The sequence below is a fragment of the Anomaloglossus baeobatrachus genome, chromosome 5, assembly GCF_048569485.1.
Source record: "Anomaloglossus baeobatrachus isolate aAnoBae1 chromosome 5, aAnoBae1.hap1, whole genome shotgun sequence".
Lineage (NCBI taxonomy): Eukaryota > Metazoa > Chordata > Amphibia > Anura > Aromobatidae > Anomaloglossus > Anomaloglossus baeobatrachus.
This window is the reverse complement of record NC_134357.1, coordinates 43,149,141-43,170,569: the sequence shown is the minus strand read 5'-3', so window position 1 is coordinate 43,170,569 and position 21,429 is coordinate 43,149,141. Positions and strand designations below refer to the sequence as shown.

Genomic DNA, 21,429 nt, shown 5'->3' with positions numbered 1-21,429 from the left:
AATCACCAGAAAAACATTCAAGGGGAAAATAAAAGGAGACAAAAAAGGCTTCCAAAAGCCAGGCATGTTTATAGAAGGAAGCGAGGGCACATTATGCATTCAGATTTTATTTGGGTACATTCACTTCACAAGTGAAAATCAAGAGAATTCTGATGTGGACCTTCTATTCTAATCCATCCATCCTACTATCTATCTATCCTAATATCTATCTATCTTAGTATCTACCCATCCATCCATCCCATGGTACAACTTTGCTCCTTCCATGGTTCCCTGCCGGCCTCCTGTGATCATGTCTCTTACGTGATGTCCCATGATCACAGAAAGTTGACTGTATAAACACTGATAGGACCAAGAGAGTCACGGAAGTGCAGGGAAGGGGAGTGTTGGGTGTTTTTTGTTGTTTTTTTTTTTTAGAACTTGCAGTTTTGGCCTTAGGCGGGCTTTACATGCTACGACATCGCTCAAGCGATCTCGTTGGGGTCACGGAATTGGTGACGCACATCCGGCCGCTGTAGCGATGCCGTTGCGTGTGACACCTATGAGCGATTTTGCATCGTCGCAAAAACGTGCAAAATCGCTCATCGGTGACATGGGGGTCTGTTCTCAAATATCGTTACTGCAGCAGTAACAAAGTTGTTCCTCGTTCCTGCGGCAGCACACATCGCTCCGTGTGACACAGCAGGAACGAGGAAGCTCTCCTTACCTGCCTCCCGGCCACAATGCAGAAAGGAAGGAGGTGGGCGGGATGTTACGTCCCGCTCATCTCCGCCCCTCCGCTTCTATTGGGCGGCGGTTCAGTGACGCTGCTGTGACGCTGAACGAACCGTCCCCTTAGAAAGGAGGCGGTTCGCCGGTCACAGAGACGTCGCAGGTAAGGTAAGTAGTGTGACGGGTCCGGGCGATGTTGTGCGACACAGGCAGAGATTTGCCTGTGTCGCACAACCGATGGAGGCGGGTACGCACGCTGGCGATATCGGTACCGATATTGCAGTGTGTAAAGCGGCCTTTAGGGCTGCGAACCATTTCCAAATTTAAATAATTGAGTTTTGTTGTAAATGTTTCCATCTCCATTGAACTACAGAGGGAAAATCTGTAACACAACTATTAGCACTTGCAAAGCACATTAGAAATTTGCATCACAAGTAAGCATGAGCGGACCAGTGTAAGTTCGGGTTCGCCTGGAATTTAGTTAAAAGTTCAGTTCGGTACTTTGACTTTACCCAAAATTGATCGCGGACCACATATAAGTCAATCGGGACCTGAATTTTGGTGCTATAAAATGGTCGTAGTCAGGGCTAGGGGGCTTCAGAAGGAAGTAAAAGGTTTTTTTTTAAATTATTTATTTAAATAAATTTTAAAACATGGTGTGGAGTGCCCTTTATTTTTGATAAGTAGCCAAGGAAAACAAGACAGCTGGGGGCTGGTATCATCAGGCTGGAGAGGACCATGGTTATTGGGCCCTTCCCAGCTTAAAAATAGCCACACAGTGGCCCCAGAAGTGGCACATTATTTAGATGGCAATCTGTGTAATACTTTTAGGGTTGATGTCAGCTATGAATTGAAAGTTGATGTGACTGTGGAAAAAGGAGCGCAAATAGGGTCTTACCCGGTATGGGAATTAGGTCTAGTGCTAAAAAATGCACTCACCTGATAGGGTTGTACCAGTCACAACTCCTTTCTGCACATGTAAAGGTGGTGGTCAGCAGTGGCAACGAAGTAGAATAGTATCATAAACGAGCAAAGGAATACGGGTGTAAGCCGCGCTAAAACCACAAAGTCCAGAAGATTTAAATAAATCCCTTTTTACTTTCACAGGTCTACGCGTTTCAGAGATATATCCATCTCCTTCATCAGGACAAAAGGAATCATACCTTTTGTCCTGATGAAGGAGATGGATATATCTCTGAAACGTGTAGACCTGTGAAAATAAAAAGGGTTTTATTTAAATCTTTTGGACTTTGTGGTTTTAGCGTGGCTTACACCCGTATTCCTTTGCTCTTTTATGATACTATGAATTGAAAGTTGGTATCAAGCGAGGGGTTAGTAATGGAGAGGTGTCTATCAAAGAACCCGGTAAATGTACAAGTAAACTATTTTTTCCTGTTTGTGTTTATTTGAATAAAGACTTCCCCACAATCCCTCCTTCACCAACTAATTAAAAACACATCCTTGAAGTTCTGATGTAATCCAATGGGGTAATGTCCCACAATGTCCATTGAATCCTATGGAGCCTTGTTCTGAGAAATTAGGCTATATATTGTGAGGAAGGCAGCGAATGAAGTAAGTGCAGGATAGAACCTGTGCTGACATGAGCTTATTAAGATAGCAACACCCTGGATCACATACCTCACATCCAGCCTATATTACTGGGAGATACACAGAGCTCCCATCCTCTCTATATTACTGGGAGACACACAGAGCTCACATCCAGCCTATATTACTGGGAGATACACAGAGCTCCCATCCTCTCTATATTACTGGGAGGGAGACACACCTCACATCCAGCCTATATTACTGGGAGAGACACAGAGCTCACATGCAGCCTATATTACTGGGAGAGACACAGACCTCACATCCAGCCTATATTACTGGGAGAGACACAGACCTCACATCCAGCCTATATTACTGGGAGAGACACACAGAGCTCACATCCAACCTATATTACTGGGAGAGACACATAGACCTCACATCCAGCCTATATTACTGGGAGACACACACAGAGCTCACATCCAGCCTATATTACTGGGAGAGACACACAGACCTCACATCCAGCCTATATTACCGGGAGAGAGACAGACCTCACATCCAGCCTATATTACTCGGAGAGACACACAGAGCTCCCATCCTCTCTATATTACTGGGAGAGACACACAAACCTCACATCCAGCCTATATTACTGGGAGAGACACACAGAGCTCACATCCAGCCTATATTACTGTGAGAGACACACAGAGCTGACATCCAGCCTATATTACAGGGAGAGACACACAGAGCTCACATCCAGCCTATATTACTGGGAGAGACACAGAGCTTACATCCAGCCTATATTACTGCGAGACACACAGAGCTCCCATCCTCTCTATATTACTGGGAGGGACACACAAACCTCACATCCAGCCTATATTACTGTGAGAGACACACAGAGCTGACATCCAGCCTATATTACTGGGAGAGACACACAGAGCTCACATCCAGCCTATATTACTGGAAGAGACACAGAGCTCACATCCAGCCTATATTACTGGGAGACACACAGAGCTCACATCCAGCCTATATTACTGGGAGAGACACACAAAGCTCACATCCAGCCTATATTACTGTGAGAGACACACAGAGCTCACATCCTGCCTATATTACTGGGAGAGACACACAGAGCTGACATCCAGCCTATATTACTGGGAGGGAAATACAGTCTATAGTCTTATGTAAAATAAAATATTACATACAAGCCAAATCAACAGTATTTATTTTTCCTTGGTCAAAGAGGTCCTAATGCCTGTTCATGGTGGCATCATAGCTGGTAATTCTAATGACGGATATTAAAAATACAAACCACTCTTGATAACCCCTGAATCATTTTTATTGGGGTACAGTCGCTTTTTGCCAGGATTTTGGGCATTACGAACAGTGTTGGAGAACACCTCTGTGCTCATTATAAATAAGAAAAAAAGAACAACAAATGTGAATGGAGCCTAAATGTTATTGGGATTTGCGACATGGCTAAGCAAAAAAAAAATAAAAAATAGATAAATAAAAATTATTCAAAGTTCTAAGAGGTCCATGGGGGGGGGGGGAATATATATATATATATATATATATATATATATATATATATATATATATATATGTATATATATATACATATATATATATATATTTATATATTTATATATATATATATATATTTTATACTTTTATATAGTTCAAAGTTAAATAATAAAACACATTGTTCTTGTAACGGGTGGAGTGACCCTGGAAATGTTTAATGGTTTGCAGCGCACACTTGAAGGAGCTGTAAGGCGCGCTCCTTTTTCAGGCCTGTTATTTTCCAGCTTGTCTGTGACAGTTTTCATGTATAAATGTCTGAAAAATGTCAGAGTCACCGCTTCAGAAAACAAATGCTCCTGACACACAGCTATTCATCAAACACAACATCAATGTCATAAAGTTTTCAGAGGTTTTATTGCTCTTTTATATAAGATACCACAGAGAGCAAAAACTTTTTCCTAATCCTGGAAAGATTGCATTCACTCATATGCCACGGATTTTCTATTTAATTGAAGTCTTTAGATTAAGACATATTTGCATTGTCTTATTAAAGGCTGAATTATTAAGTATTAATTTACCGGTTTTAAATGTGCCAAATCAGGAGAGAAGAAAATGTGAGCACCACCCCAGAGGAGCCTCTCAAAAGCTAAAGCATGTGAGCTCCGCCCCGAGGAGCCTCTCTGAAGCTAAAGCATGTGTGCTCCGCCCCTGAGGAGCTTCTCAAGCTAAATAATGTGACCTCCACCCCCGAGGAGCTTCTGAAGCTGCAGAATGTGAGCACTGCCCCCGAAAAGCCTCTTTGAGGCAAGCTTATGTGAGCCACGCCCCCGAGGAGCCTCTGAAGCAAAAGAATCATGGCTGCAAGAAAGTTGGTACCATATCTATTCTTGCACTGTTCAAAGGGTCTTCTAGTTGACAAATTGGAAAAGGAATTGTGGGTGAGCAATATAGAGGCCATAAAGTGAAGTAGTGTAAAAGTTGTCAGTTTTCCTTTGAGGTTCTAACACTACCCTTGAAAAACATGATTGGAAACAGAATGAGGTCTACAATCTTCCACGGAAATGTAAATTTTGTTTAGATAACTGTATGCAAAAAAGTTTGTTGATTTTGTAAAGGTTTTGAACATTGCTTTGGCATAAAAACAGTAGTTAAGGGTGCTCAGAAGAGAAGGAATTGATGCCTAAGTGATTGCAAGGGAAATTATGGACAAGAACCCTTCTAGGGAAGTGCTTGACATTATACAACCAGGTGCTCATTATTCTATATGATTTTAACATCAGGTTAACTTGTATAAAAAGTTACAGAATACTTAAATATCACTCAGAAGGATGCTTATTAATATTAGAAGTGAAGATCTTCTGTTATTAGTGAATCCAGACACTTTCCTAATTAATTCAAGGGGTAGTATTATAAGAAACAGACCTATTTTAAAATGAGGATGCCAAGGAGATAAGTTGCGGGTCAAGCATGGCTGTCGTAGTGGTACAGTACTTCGATGGCTGCCCATATAATACAAGGACGGGGAGTTGCTTGTATAGATTGGCTGTCCATTCTGGAATTTGGGGTAGGTGTCGTGACCAGAAAACTAATGGTGCATAATGGTTCCAGTCATTATGTTTCATAGCTCAACTCATGAAATGTCTACTCTAAAATCTATCCTCACAAATCTTCCCAGAAATTGAACCTTGCTAAATATCAAATCTCAACTCCGCTTGCCAGCATATCGCCCCTTTATAATGGCGTGCTGGAATGCCGCTCCTTTATAATGGCATGCCGGTATACTGCCCCTTTATAATGGCATGCCGGTATAACGCCCCTTTATAATGGCATGCCGGTATGCCATTCCTTTATAATGGCATGCTGGTATGCCGCTCCTTTATAATGGCATGCCGGTATACTGCCCCTTTATAATGGCATGCCGGTATGCCGCGCCTTTATACAGGCATGCCGGTATGCCGCCCCTTTATAATGGCATGCCGGTATACTGCCCCTTTATAATGGCATGCCGTTATAATGCCCCTTTATAATGGCATGCCGGTATGCCACTCCTTTATAATGGCATGCTGGTATGCCGCGCCTTTATAATGGCATGCTGGGTGCCGCCACTTTATAATAGCATGCCAGTATACCACCCCTTTATAATGGCATGCCGGTATACCACCCCTTTATAAATAGCATGCCGGTATACCACCCCTTTATAATAGCATGCCGATATACTACCCCTTTATAATGGGATGCCGTTATATCACCCCTTTATAATGGGATGCCGTTATATCACCCCTTTATAATGGCATGCCGCCTCTTTATAATGGCATGCCGGTATCCAGTCCCTTTATAATAGCATGCCGGTATCCCTCCCCTTTATAATGGCATGCCGGTATCCAGTCCCTTTATAATAGCATGCCGGTATCCCTCCCCTTTATAATGGCATGCCGGTATCCAGTCCCTTTATAATAGCATGCCGGTATCCCTCCCCTTTATAATGGCATGCCGGTATCCCGCCCATTTATAATGGCATGCCGGTATCCCGCCCATTTATAATGGCATGCCGGTATCCAGTCCCTTTATAATGGCATGCCGGTATCCCGCCCCTTTATAATGGCATGCCGGTATCCCGCCCCTTTATAATGGCATGCCGGTATCCCGCCCCTTTATAATGGCATGCCGGTATCCCGCCCCTTTATAATAGCATGCCGGTATCCCTCCCCTTTATAATGGCATGCCGGTATCCTGCCCCTTTATAATGGCATGCCGGTATCCCTCCCCTTTATAATGGCATGCCGGTATCCAGCCCCTTTATAATGGCATGCCGGTATCCCGCCCATTTATAATGGCATGCCGGTATCCAGTCCCTTCATAATGGCATGCCGGTATCCCGCCCATTTATAATGGCATGCCGGTATCCAGCCCCTTTATAATGGCATGCCGGTATCCCGCCCATTTATAATGGCATGCCGGTATCCCGCCCATTTATAATGGCATGCCATCCAGTCCCTTCATAATGGCATAGAACAGTACAGTAAAGATTCTAGAATGGTTTTCTGCTATCGTTAATAATATTCCGATTTGGTGCAGGAAATGTGTCAGACTTCTCGATATCATTTTTACTTTTAAGCTTTTAAAAAATGAAGACAGCGGTATACTCACCCAAATTATACCACATGTCCCTGATTTCAAAGCCGATCTGTCGTCTCATATCACCGTATCTGAAAGATGAGGAAAGGTGTAATTTATGTATTTTTGTCATTGTTTCCAATCTTCTGAATAAATATTAGCAATAGCGAGTGACAAAGGCAGCGGTGATTGAATATGACACGATATGACAATCTTTTCAGCATGGTGATGGGAAGAGACTGGAATTCATTTCCTCGGAGACTGGGGAATAAAAGAGGAGCGCGGTCTATGAAGATTTCTCAAAAGTTTAAATTGGACGAGATTCCTCAGCGAAATATCTTTATCTACAGCTCATAAGTGAATAAGAGGCTTTCGCCAATAATATAACCAGGAAGGCGATCATCGGTGAAAGTAATGTCTGCGGAAGAGGAAACCCTAATCAAGTAAGTAAAAATAGCAAATCTGAACTGGAAATATGGCAACCGTCGCCTTGCAAGTGGCTGGTAGGCCGTGTTCACACTTTGTTTTTTGCCTATGGTACCGGCCGACCACTTGATGTGTATTGTGGCCGCCTGACTCTACTCGGATGGTGATTTGTTTTCACAAGAGATAAGCCGATGCCAAATGTTTCTGTTGTTTTACTGGGGCGGGGGGGAGGGGGGAACATGCTGATACAGACAGGGACAACCCCTTTAAGCCTGACCTACAGTTCCTTGACATTTGGGAGAGTGGGCACCAACACCGCTGGAACAGCGCTAGCCTTGGAGGGGAGTATAACTTAGTTTCCTGACATATGGGAAAGTGGGTACCAAAACCGCTGGAACAGCGCCGGCACCGGAGACAAGTATAATTGTTATTTTACTGATACTTGGGAGAGAGGGTATGAACGGCACTGGTAAAACACAGGCCTTGGAGGTGACTATAAGTGTTCATTTTCTAACATGTGGGAGAGCGGGTACCAACACCGCTGGAACGGCGACGGCACCGGAAGTGAGTAAAAGTGTTATCTTACTGATATATGGGAGAGAGGGTACCACCACCGCTGGAACAGCGCTGGCAGCAGAGGTGAGTATAAGTGGTATCTTCTGACATATGAAAGAGCGGGTACAAACAGTGCTGGCACCAGAGGTGAGTATAAGTGGTATCTTACTGACATATGGAAGAGACGGTACAAACACTGCTGGAACAGCGCTGGCACCAGAGGCGAGTATAAGTGGTATCTTACTGACATATGGAAGAGACGGTACAAACACTGCTGGAACAGTGCTAGCACCAGAGGTGAGTATAAGTGGTATCTTAGTGACATATGGAAGAGAGGGTACAAACACTGCTGGAACAGCGCTGGCACAAGAGGTGAGTATAAGTGGTATCTTAGTGACATATGGAAGAGAGGGTACAAACACTGCTGGAACAGCGCTGGCACCAGAGGTGAGTACAAGTGTTATTAATTTACTGGGGGAAAACCTGCTGATTGAGTCGGGGTTGTCCGAGTGGATAAGGCATTGAATGAAGTAAATGGGGCCATACTAGAGCTCCCTGCAAAGACAGTTTGACCCAAACATTGACTCTCCTTTAGTCTCAGGTGGTCCTAGAGGTCAGACCACACACACACTGTTGCAGCTGCAGTACTAGACACAGTCCACAGAGATAAGTGGCGCTGTGTCTGGGTAAACTGCTCTAGTTTGCACATATCCATATACCGTATATATAAATGATTATCTGATGATGTAATAAAATCTCTAAAGACCAAGCAGTAAACGCACAGCTCCAAACCAGTATATTCAATTCTGATTTACACTTCCAAACGTGACCTATTAAAACCTGCAGTAAATCCTCAAGTTCCTAAGCTCCGATCCTAAAAGTATAAAATAGTTTCCATTTTATTCGCAAATTCTAAGACACTTTAACCTTTAAAAACAGCAACATGCAAAGTGTTTAACCGGAGAGAAATCCCTACAAAAGGCAATATGGATAAAGTTTCCTACGACAGATGCGATGAATACGTCCCGTGGAACACACGTCTTCAGATGTATAAGTCCGCTTTGTAGTGAGCAGTCGCCAAAAAATCTCTAGACACAGGTACTGACGGAAAACGGATTAGCATTTCATTCAAGCTGCGGGGAAATACAAAGCGCCTCTCCCTTCATCTTAAATAAAGAATATGCAGAAAAATCACAATGCATTTCTGTTCTCCGAGAAATGAAATTCACTCGCCCTCTGTACTTGTAGTTTTGAAGACGGCTTTGGTGCTGGTGGTTTAAGATTTTATGCATCTAGCTCACAGAAGTTACTTGTTACTCACTTGTTCAGGATTTTTGCTCTTTTGGCACTTGAGAAATTTTCCAGTTGCAGTGATTCTTGGGTTAAGAAAGCGACGGCCAAGTGAAAATAATTGTTCCACAGCTGCAAAAAAATAGGCAAAAAAACATATAAATACATTTATACATAGAAACACAAATAGACACACACACACACATTAGAATATAAATATATATATAAAAAAAATCTGTGTTATATAATTATATATAATATATTTTATATATATATATATATATATATATATATATATATATATATATATATATATATATTCAATTATATGATTATTATACATTATACATGATATATAGTATATATTAGTATTATTATTTTATTATTGTAAATTATGAGTTTTTAAAGAGCAGCGATCATCTCTTTTACATTTCCCACAAAATAATTATGGAGCATATCTTCTAATTACTTTATGCAACTCCTCTGTTGTGCCTCCTGGAAATATATGAATCAATAATTGGGTGTTAACATTCCTTTTGTCACAGGGGAGTGTTCTGCACAGTCAAAACTGATTGGACACAGACCGTGCAGGGTCCCACCCCCAACTGATAACGCCCAGTTGTCAGATTCATTCATAAATTTATAGGAGGAATAACAGAGGGATGGATGCAGACTCACTGCTCCTGAATTGTTACATTAGAAAGAATAACAATATCTAGACTTGTCAGGAGAGTGGACATATCTTTTATAACGCTTCTGTGTCAATTTTTTTTTTTTGCTCCACCTGTAACTGTTAATACCTGTTTTTTTCTATTAGGCCAATAACGAATTATATTTTTGTATAATATTATAATGTTGACCTATTTTATATATCTATATATCTATCTTATATATCTCTCTCTCTCTATATCTATATATATATATATATATATATATATATATATATATATATATATATATATATATATATATATATCTCTGTATCTCTATAGCTATATCTATATATATATATATATATATATATATTTATATATTATATGCATAGACAAATCGACTTATTAGCTTTATAGGATTTTAATAGCCATCACCGTCAGATGAATGAAAATACGTGGTGTGGTTGATTGTGGAAATTTGTTAGTAGGATCCATCCTCCTAAGTCGTCTGCAAAGTCATGGAAGCTGAAAAAAATGATACCTTGATATCTGTGATCCGATGTCTTATTATAGAGAAATCCATATTTTTTTATTAATACCTAAACCAGCTGTTAAGATCTATGGGCTGGACATAGATCTTCCTGAGAATCTGCCTCCAGAGCTTATTAAAAATGAAAGGGGGCATTACCAGTGTGAGACATGTAATGACTGTTTGATCTCCTGATCTCACTGTAGAGCTATGCATGATTACAACTAACACAGTACAGCAGACCTGAGCAATGTGTGATTACAACTAACACAGTATAGCAGAGCTGAGCAATGTGTGATTACAACTAACACAGTATAGCAGACCTGAGCAATGTGTGATTACAACTAACACAGTACAGCAGACCTGAGCAATGTGTGATTACAACTAACACAGTATAGCAGAGCTGAGCTATGTGTGATTACAACTAACACAGTACGGCAGAGCTGAGCTATGTGTGATTACAACTTACACAGTACAACAGAGCTGACCTGTGTGTGACTTCGACTAACGGTACTTCAGAGCTGAGCAATGTGTGATTACAACTAATACAATATAGCAGAGCTGAGCGATGTGTGATTACAACTAACAGTACAGCAGAGCTATGCGTGATCACAACTTACATAGTACAGCAGAGCTGAGCAATGTGTGATTACAACAGTACAGCAGAGCTGAGCTATGTGTGATTACAACTAACCGTACAGCAGAGGTATGTGTGATTACAAGTAATAGTACATCAGAGTTATTACAATCGCATATTCAGTTATCGCTATCACAATGCAGTCAGCTCTGCTATAGAACTGTGCTTGATTATAACTAACACTTCTTCAGAATTCATCTCATGGCAGAGAGTGTGGAGGGAGAAATGTACAACTGAGCTGACAGCACAATGGTAGGACAAGTGCTGCAGATACAGATGTGTTTATAATGAGAGAAAGCTCAGCTCTGCTGAACTGAGTTAGTTGTAATCACACACAGCTATGCAGTGAAGTTGGGAGAGCAGACTGTCAGTCATTACATGTCTCACACTGATAATGCCTACTTTCTTTTAAAATAAGCTTTGGAAGCAGATTCTCTGTAAATTGTGTCACGCCCAAAGTTCCTAAAAGATCATTTCCACATTAAAAAAAAAATGTGGATTTCTCAGGAACAAGACATCGGATTGCAGATATCAAGGTATCATTTTAGTCACCTTTATGAGATGCATGCCCATAGGAAGGTTATCCTACTGACACTTTACCTTTAACTAGGGACAAACTTAGTAAATATCTTGAAGATTTGGCTAATTACCTTCCTCATAGTCAGCCTGAGGTTCACCATAGTGTTGCCATGACCCAACCTTTCCTCTATTAAACTATAGAATATATTGATAAGGCAGATGCAGATATTATCTGATAAAGGGAGTGCTATATTTTTTTTTTACATACTATCGATTATGCAGATTATTATGGGCAGAGGCATATAATAGCCATGATCTCAATGATCTCATTTGCTTTAATTTACACTTTCATTGCATGCTTGGAATCACCTATAGATCTGACTGAGGAGCCATGGTGTCTGGAAATGTACATGTACGGTAGTTACAATGGATATTTTCTTTTTTTTTACCGCTGGCAGGTAAAGGGTTACCGTACCATGCGCCAATCTGGCAAATATAAAAACAGAATCTTTAAGCTTGACTGGATTATTTTCTTTCAGATCAGCAGAAAAGATGGGAACGGTGTTTACTATTAAACAGCTCCCCGAAGTGCAATGTGTTCTCCTCTTTACCGAGTGAGCAAGGAAAAGCTGCTGCTCGTTGGAAATCTTCTGTTTGCCAGACGCCTCCTTGTTGTACCCAAGCTGTGTTCTCAGCAATTCTCTGTGATGAAACCTCCACATATGTTGGATTTGATAAGGCATTTAGGAAAGTTATAAGGCTGCACTACGGCGTACTGCACTTTTTGAAGAGGAGAGGAAACAGAAACTTCTTCTCATTTCGCGACAGATTTGTACAAACAAGAATAACCAGACTGAGTCCCATAGTTTGATGTCCAGGAGGCAAAATCCAACACAATCAGATACTTGTGTGGTTATTCCCATTTTGGACATTTATGGTATAGATTGCTGGTCCCACTGCTGCTGGAGCCCCATCTACCGCTGCCGGGAATGAAGAGTTGGCCAAGCATCCATGCTCGAGAGAGTTGAGGGCAACCGGTGCAGCTTCAGAGAGTCCCGATAGGTTTGAGGGACCACGGTCATCATAAAAGAAGGCTTCTACTAACAATAAGATAGCTTGTAAGAACTTGAGCTAATAAATATCATAGTTCCCAATTACTGATGGTTGATACAGTGAAATACTGAGGTGTTTTAGGTTGAGATAATGGATCAGAGAGGGGCCCTATACAGTCCATGAACAGGGAGACCTTTACTACAACTTTTGGTTGTGGGTCCTAGCAGACCATTACGATATGATGTGAGACAACGCAACACATAAAGAGGTATCTTAAGTAGCTCCATGGCACAATTAGGAGGCTACTCTGTAAGAGGATGTCTATGGTATTTCCATTATACTCGGTACAACAGTTGAACCCATTCAAGCCTCCGATCTGCTTGATTCGATTACCGAGCACCCAACCATGGTAGTGCTCACTCATCACTAGTAATAAGTTATCTTCAGGACAAAGCATTTAAGAAAATTTGAAGCGTTACCTTCACCTGCAAAGCAATCTTGGGAGACCTGAAAGTCACTTATAAATTATCTTCACTCGGCGACCCTCTTTCTTGACCATCTGGATACCATCCTAAAGGCCCAGTCACACACAACGACTTACCAGCAATCCCGAAAATGATGCGACCTGATAGGGATCGCTGGTAAGTCGCTGGGAGGTCGCTGGTGAGATGTCACACAGTCAGATCTTACCAAAGATGCAGGAACGATACAGGTCGCAGTAGCGACCTGTATAACGATCTCAGCAGTCACTGTGACCCTGTCACACAGTGTCAAACACAGCGAAGTGTCTTGCCCAGCAAGACATCGCCTTTGAAGAAAATGGCCTGGACCATTCTGCAACGACTAGCGATCTCACAGCAGGGGCCTGATCACTGGTAGATGTCACACATAACGAGATCGCTAACGGGATCGCTACTGCGTCACGGAAACCATGACTCAGCAGCGATCTCGTTATGTGTGATGGTACCTTAAGAGTCTAGTTAATGGTAACTTGCTGTTTACCAGTTAATGGTAACCAGTTAATGTGACCAGTTAAAAGGGAATCTGTCAGCAAGATTTTGCTACATCATCTCAGAGCTGCATAACGTAAGGAAAGAGGCCCTGAGTTCAATGATGTATCACTTAGATTAGTGGCTGCAGCTGTTCTGACACAGTGAAAGATTTTATATTTTGCATGTAGCAGTGCTGGGAGACCTGCCCCTGCCCACACCAGGCTTTCAGTGTACATTTCCATATACAGAAGTCGGACTACAACTGACATATGTTGCTGAGACCCACTAATGATAAAGATAAGAGGCTTAGGCTACTTTCACACATCCGGTTTGAGCACTGCGGCTCAATCCGGCTGTGAAAACTATGCAACGGATGCGGCGAAAACACCGCATCCGTTGCATAAGTTTTTACATGCGGCCCGTCCGGTTTTTTCCGGTTGCGGCATGCTACTGAGCATGCGCAGTGGAAAAAAACGCATGCGGCGACCGGATGCGTTTTTTTCCGCATCGCGCCGCATCCGGCCTCCATAGGTATGCCTTGAAAAATGCGCCGCAGCGGCCGGATGCGGCGCGATGCGGTGTTTTTTTGCCGGAGCAAAAAACGTTGCAGGGAACGTTCGATCCGGCCGAGGCATCGGCTAAATCTGCCGCATGCGGCAAAAACCAGATCGAACGCAAGCCCCTGCGGCACTAATGTAAGTCTATGCAAAAAAAAACGCAACCGGCGTTACAAAAGCCGGTTGCAGTTTTTCTGCAGAACGCCGTATTGTGCCGCAGAGCAAAAATCCGGATGTGTGAAAGTAGCCTTAAGCTAGCATTGCAGGTAAACAAAAAAAGACTGAGATAACAGACACAGGGATGAAGTCTCTGTTTTAACTCTTGCAGCATGCGGTCTTTAGATTACATGGCAGAAACCTGCTGACAGAGTCCCTTTAATGGGACCAGTTAATGGTAACTTACTGTTGTCACTATGCAGAGATCCCCTGAATCATTACGTCTTTTTTCTCTTAAAACCAGTCCAGCCAGAAATATTTAGTCGCTGCTCAGTGAATCATAAAAAAAATAGTCCGAAATATAAATAGTCTCTTACCTGAAGTTCAAAGTTTGCTTGATCCAAAAACTTTTTGTTCAGCATGTCCGCATACTGATTAATAGCCCGTAAGAATACTCTGCGGCATGAAAGAAAACGACATGGTTACTGAAAAGAGCAAGTGGAATACAAAAGGGCCTAACATGTCGGCCCTAGAGTCATTCACCCTTCCGTATTAGTCTTCTTCATTAGATTTCTGCTCCAGTCATGGCTGCGGAGCTGCTCATGCATTGTAATGATATCAGCACTGTATATAGCAGCTTGTCTCTGGCCACGGTAATAGTAGCTGAAGAATATAATCAATAGCGATAATTATTTCAGTCTAAGGAATGAAATAATGGAAAAGATAACTGCTATCGCGAAGGTAGGAGCCAATTAGCCGGCTTAATTACCAAAAAAAACGCAGATATAAGACTGCAAGTCATTATATTTTCTATTATACGCGTCCTCCAAATAAAGGTGGAATGGTATTAAATACGTCTCATCTCAAGATCACAACCTTAGAGGGATGATAATACTTAAAGCCTCAGTATTTACCCCTTTGGCACATCAGGGAGTAGTCCAGACGTAATTTAAGAGTAGTTAAGGCCATCCATAGATATTGAATAGCTGTTAGGCAAAAGCTCATTTAGACGACAGCTAACCATGTACTGGGCCCAAAGGAAAAAGAGGAAAAGCAATACACCTCCACAGAAGCAAAAAAACTGGCAAGTTGAAAACGCAACATGTCGTAACGATCATTCAGCTTTCCAGGACCGTCGTTAATCATGAAGAATTGAGGAAAAAGTATGTACTGTGGGGCCCAAACATATGTATGGCTACACCTGACCATTACTCCTGTATGAGCTTGGTAGACAACATTCAGCTTTCGAGGACTGTTGTGAACCTTGCATATCCCTACATCAACAATAAACAATTGTAGGAAAAAGTATGTACTCTATGGCCAAAATGTATGTATGGGGTACACCTGACAATTACTCATGTATAATCTTGGTGGACATCATTCAGCTTTCGAGGACAGTCATGAACCCTACATAGCCCTACAACAAGCATGAAATTTTGTAGGAAAAAACATATACTGTAGGGCCAAAACGTATCTATAGGGGACACCTGACCATTACTCCTGTATGAGCTTGGTAGACATCATTCAGCTTTCGAGAACAGTGGTGATCCCTGCATATCCCTACATCAACCATGAAGAATTGTAGGAAAAAGTATGTACTCTATGGCCAAAAGATATGTATAGGGACACCTGACAATTAGTCCTGTTTGAACTTGGTGGACATCATTCAGCTTTCGAGGACAGTCATGAACCCTACATCAACCATAAAGTATTGTAGGAAAAAGTATATGCTGTAGGGCCAAAACATATCTATGGGGGACACCTGACCATTACTCCTGTATGATCTTGGTGGACATCATTCAGCTTTCGAGGACAGTCATGATTCCCTACATAGCCCTACATCAACAATGAACTATTGAAGGAAAAAGTATGTACTGTAGGGCCAAAACGTATGTATGGGGAAACCTGATCATTACTCTTGTGTCTTGTATGAGCTTGGTGGACATCATTTAGGTTTCGAGCACCGCGGTGAATCCCGCAAGTCCATACGTCAACCATGAACAATTGTAGGAAATAGTATGCACTGTAGGGTCAAAATGTATGTAAGGGGGCACCTGACTGGGCTTGGTGGATATCAATCAGCTTTTGAGTACCATAGTGAACCTTGCATATCCCTTCATCAACCATGAACAATTGTTGGAAAATTATATACTGTAGTAGGGCCAAAATGTATGTATGGGGACACCTGACTATTACTCCTGTATGAACTTGGTGGACATCCTGTTCAAATACACCAGCATCAGACATTGGATATGGGCGAGAGTCTGGGTCACTAGCCCGCGTCAAATTATTGCAAATCAGTTGGATTGAATATACTTAAGTTCCTCCACAATAAGCTTGTCCCATCGTGTCCTGATGGACCTTGCTTTGCGCAGCCATGATGGAAAGGTCTTCTCAAAACTGTTCTCACAAAGATGGAAAAAGCTGTGCAAGAAGCAGCATCAAGATTACCCTTTACTGGAAATAAGGGGTGGGTGTAAACCTAGGAGACCCCCGTAAAATTACCCCTTTTTCACTAATCTTTACAGTAGTCATGCATTCCGGTAGGTAGTGTTATTTAGGAAACAGTCAAACACAAACAGTTAATGAATCATAACTAATTGCTCCAAAAACGTTTGCACATAGAGTCCAGTGACGACGTGCTTTACACCCCTCCAGCAGGCGCTTGGCATTGTGCATGGCTCTTAGGCTTGTGTGCTGCTGCTGAACCAGGAAACCCCTCTCATACAGTTCCCGATTTAGTTGAGTGGACAGGCGTTTAGTGGCTCAGTCGCTTTTCTCAATAATAGAGCAGATAAGCTGATCAGAAATTTGCTGAACCGCATTCTAGATAGCACCACTTCTAAAGTTTCTGCGCTCTTCTGTACAATCGGCACTACGACCAATGTACCGTGTATCTACCGTATGATATTACATCGCTGTGTACTTGAATTTATGTGGACTAGGAAGGGTGTCCATGTACTTTTAATTAGATATTGTATATTCTTTACATAAAGAACAACTTTTTTTTGCGGATCTACAATACCCCTTTAAATCTGCCGGGAAATTATGACCGTCCTTGGACCTCTTTTTTTTGTGTAACTCTTCCAGATGACAGGCCATTGCACATAATACTGCTAAATGTGAAATTGCAGTTACTGTTCAGATTGCTAAGTATTGATCCGTATTTTAACAAGCTTCATTATTTCAGTAAAGTCTAATTAGTGCCATTAATCAGGAGGCTCCAGCAGTATCTGGGAATATTGGGCTGTCACATCATGTTGTGTTGGGGACAATAATAGGTCTGCAATGATACTGTCCGCTGCCGTACTAACAAGATCTTACGTTACTAAGGACTGTACTGATGGAATTACATCCGTGCTGCCCCGCAGGTCTCCGGATACCTCTCCTAATCCCAGGGGCACTGACGGACACAACAGACTAACAATCACTGACGGATGCTTAAGTGCTTGGAAAGAAACATACTGAAACCCTTCAAAGCTGGTCAGACCCGAGGGCACTTCTGTATCTGTACAGTGACAAACTTCCAAGGACAGTCAATAAATCGTATCAGGAAATGTGCGTCCTGACAAGCAACACTCGCCCACCCGCAACCGGTCCTATTACTGTACAGAGGATAATACAGTTGTATTACTGTCGTGTCCCAGCTCCGGCTCAGAGTGGGGCTTGTATAGTTCAATGTATACAGTATAATAGAACGGCAATGTGCAGTTGGTAATCCAACTGTTTGTTATGAGTACTGAGCAGCAGAGCATGGTAGTGCCCGCTCATCACTAGTTACGAGTACTGAGCACCAAAGCATGGTAGTGCCCTCTCATCACTAGTTACGAGTACTGAGCACCAAAGCATGGTAGTGCCCGCTCATCACTAGTTACGAGTACTGAGCACCAAAGCATGGTAGTGCCCTCTCATCACTAGTTACGAGTACTGAGCACCAAAGCATGGTAGTGCCCGCTCATCACTAGTTACGAGTACTGAGCACCCGAGCATGGTAGTGCCCGCTCATCACTAGTTACGAGTACTGAGCACCCGAGCATGGTAGTGCCCGCTCATCACTAGTTACGAGTACTGAGCACCAAAGCATGGTAGTGCTCCCTTATCACTATTTACAAGTACCGAGCACCAAAGCATGATAGTGCTCCCTTATCACTATTTACGAGTACTGAGCACCCGAGCATGGTAGTGCTTGCTTATCACTAGTTACGAAACAGAGCACCCGAGCATGGTAGTGCTCGCTTATCACTAGTTACGAGTACTGAGCATCTGAGCATTGTAGTGCCCGCTCATCCCTAGTTACGACTACTGAGCACCCGAGCATGGTAGTGCTCGCACATCACTAGTTACGAGTACTGAGCACCCGAGCATGATAGTGCTCGCTCATCACTAGATACAAGTACTGAGCACCTGAGCATGGTAGTGCTCCCTTATCACTATTTACGAGTACCGAGCACCCGAGCATGGTAGTACTTGCTTATCACTAGTTACGAAACAGAGCACCCGAGCATGGTAGTGCTCGCTTAACACTAGTTACGAGTACTGAGCATCTGAGCATTGTAGTGCCTGCTCATCCCTAGTTACGACTACTGAGCACCCGAGCATGGTAGTGCTTGCACATCACTAGTTACGAGTACTGAGCACCCGAGCATGATAGTGCTCGCTCATCACTAGATACAAGTACTGAGCACCCGAGCATGATAGTGCTCGCTCATCACTAGATACAAGTACTTAGCACCCGAGCATGATAGTGCTCATTCATGACTAGTTACGAGTACCGAGCAGCTGAGCATGGTAGTACTCGCTCATCACTAATTACGAGTACCGAGCACCCGAGCATGGTAGTGCCTGCTCATCACTAGTTACAAGTACAGAGCACCTGAGCATGGTAGTGCCCGCTCATCACTAGATACGAGTAGCGAGCCCCCGAGCATGGTAGTGCTCACTAATCACTAGTTACAAGTACTTAGCACCCGAGCATGGTAGTGCTGGCTCATCACTAGTTACGAGTACTGAGCACCAGAGCATGGTAGTGCTCGCTCATCACTAGTTACGAGTGCCGAGAACCTGAGCATGGTAGTGCCCGCTCATCACTAGTTACAAGTACTGGGCACTCGAGCATGGTAGTGCTCGCTCATCACTAGTTACGAGTACAGAGCACCCGAGCATGGTAGTGCCCGCTCATCACTAGTTACGAGTACTGACCACGTTGGGCATGGTAGAGAAGACGTAGCTATAGACATAGCGCTAACTGATCTTCAACCCAGCCTGGAATGACTTAGGGGCCCCCTCCTGGGTAAAGGTGAGTAATTAGGCAGGGGGCCATCGCAGCACCTATAATATAAATGCATGACATCGTGGTTAATGCCGACAGTTTAATAATCTGTTACTGATCTATTCAGATTTGTTCCTTAATGTGCACCTTTGATTCGCCTCATATTTCAGTAATTTACACATCTGTGGTGCGGACTATCACACGGATCAAAAACATCATGACAGGAAATGTTAAATATGGGTTTAAGTTACTGAGCTATTAATACTCCGCAATCTTCCCACACTTGGTACTTAAAGCAAATCATTCCTCAAACACATAATCATAATCATAATCAGTGGGAGTCCTGAGGCTCAGATGTACGGAGGACGAGCCAGGGAATCCGGTGATTGAGATAAGTGCCACATTAAAGGTCTTTTATTGTTGATCTGTCCCCTGACAGGTTCATTCTCTTGTCAGTTAGCGAAAACCAACAATGGAGGAGAATGGCGGAGCCGGGTAATACCAGGACGGACATGGCATTTCCAGACATCTGCGCCGTCTCTCGGCTACACAACGTCTCTCCCCAAGTCTCTGCCTCATTACGAAGACCGGCTATAACTTATCTTTATGGTTCCTACAACTGAAAAAGAAAGAAATTCAGTCTTAAATGAATGTCTGATGTGACCTCATGCTTGCTCAGAGCTGATGGGGCGGGAGCTGAAACAAGTCTGTGTAACAGAAAGGCAGTCTGATGTATAGCAATGAGGTGACCACCTAGCTACACGCTACCTATAAGGATTATTGTGGATTTTGGTGACACAGGATGGATCACATCCCGTTCTTGACCAGGTTTTTGTATAATCAATCCTAGCTCCATGAACCACGCTCCATTATGGGTTATTGTGGGATTATTTTCTTCTCAAAATGTATTCCCATATTAACTTACTGGATAAGATATGAGGGGGATCAGAACGGGAGAAAGGCTTAAAGGGGATGTCCAGGATTAGAAAAAAAGTCTTTTATGCTGTGTTTTTCCTGCTAAGGCTATGTTCACACTTCCATTGTTTTGCTTCCGTCACCTTGAGGAATTACGGTATCCTGAAAAATATTTTGCAGGAAGCCGTTTTTTCCCCATAGACTTGTATCAACGACGGATTGTGACTGACGACCTTGCGTTGCATCCGCCGCGTGACGGATCAGTCGTTTACTGACTGACCGTCAGGCTGGAGCTGAAGGTAACGTTTTTTGGAGTGGCAAAAAAACCACTCCGCAGGTGTCCGTCGCCATCCGTCACAAGCTATAATGGATGTCTATGGTGCTGGATTCCATCATGCTTTACTGAGCATGCCCAGAATGTTTGGCACACCCATTGGGCTGTCCAAAACACAAACTGATCACGACGGATCAGTCAAAAAATGGACGCACAACTGATAACGGATGCGATGGATCCGGTTTTTCACAAGATTCCTGTGAACAAAATCCTGTGAAATAACACATCCATTGCATCAGTTGACATCTAAAAAAACGACGGATCCGTCATTGCGTCGCAACGACTGACCTGACGGAAGCAAAACAACGGAAGTGTAAACCTAGCCTAAGGCTAGGTTCACATTTCCGCTTTGCATCAGTCACATGCGTTGCTTGACGCTTGTGACTGATGCGTTGTACAACGGGTGACAAGAATTGAAATTCATTGTCACAAGAAAGCGGATTCCGTTGCAAAACGAGTGATCGTTCACAATAGCCGGCCGCCGGCTTTTGAGAGCGATCAGCTGATCTCCCAGCGGCCAGCTTTTGAGAGCGATCAGCTGATTGCCTGGCGGCCGGCTTCTGTGAGCGATCGACTGATCTCCCGGCCGCCGGCTTTTGAGAGCGATTGATCGCTCTCAAAAGCCGGCGGCCCGGAGATCAGCTGATCGCTCACAGAAGGCG

At 43.0% G+C, this 21,429-nt stretch overlaps 1 protein-coding gene across 1 annotated transcript in view; it reads right to left on the bottom strand.

Annotated features, from left to right (window-relative positions):
* Positions 1-21,429, bottom strand: part of DOCK1 (dedicator of cytokinesis 1) — a 523,077-nt gene that overhangs the window by 126,709 nt on the left and 374,939 nt on the right. Inside the window, exons 29-31 of the mRNA XM_075351602.1 lie at positions 14,627-14,705; positions 9,185-9,285; positions 6,916-6,974 (exon numbers count right to left, since the gene is read on the bottom strand). Coding sequence (XP_075207717.1) covers positions 6,916-6,974; positions 9,185-9,285; positions 14,627-14,705 — 239 coding nt within the window. The remainder of the gene's footprint in view (positions 1-6,915; positions 6,975-9,184; positions 9,286-14,626; positions 14,706-21,429) is intronic.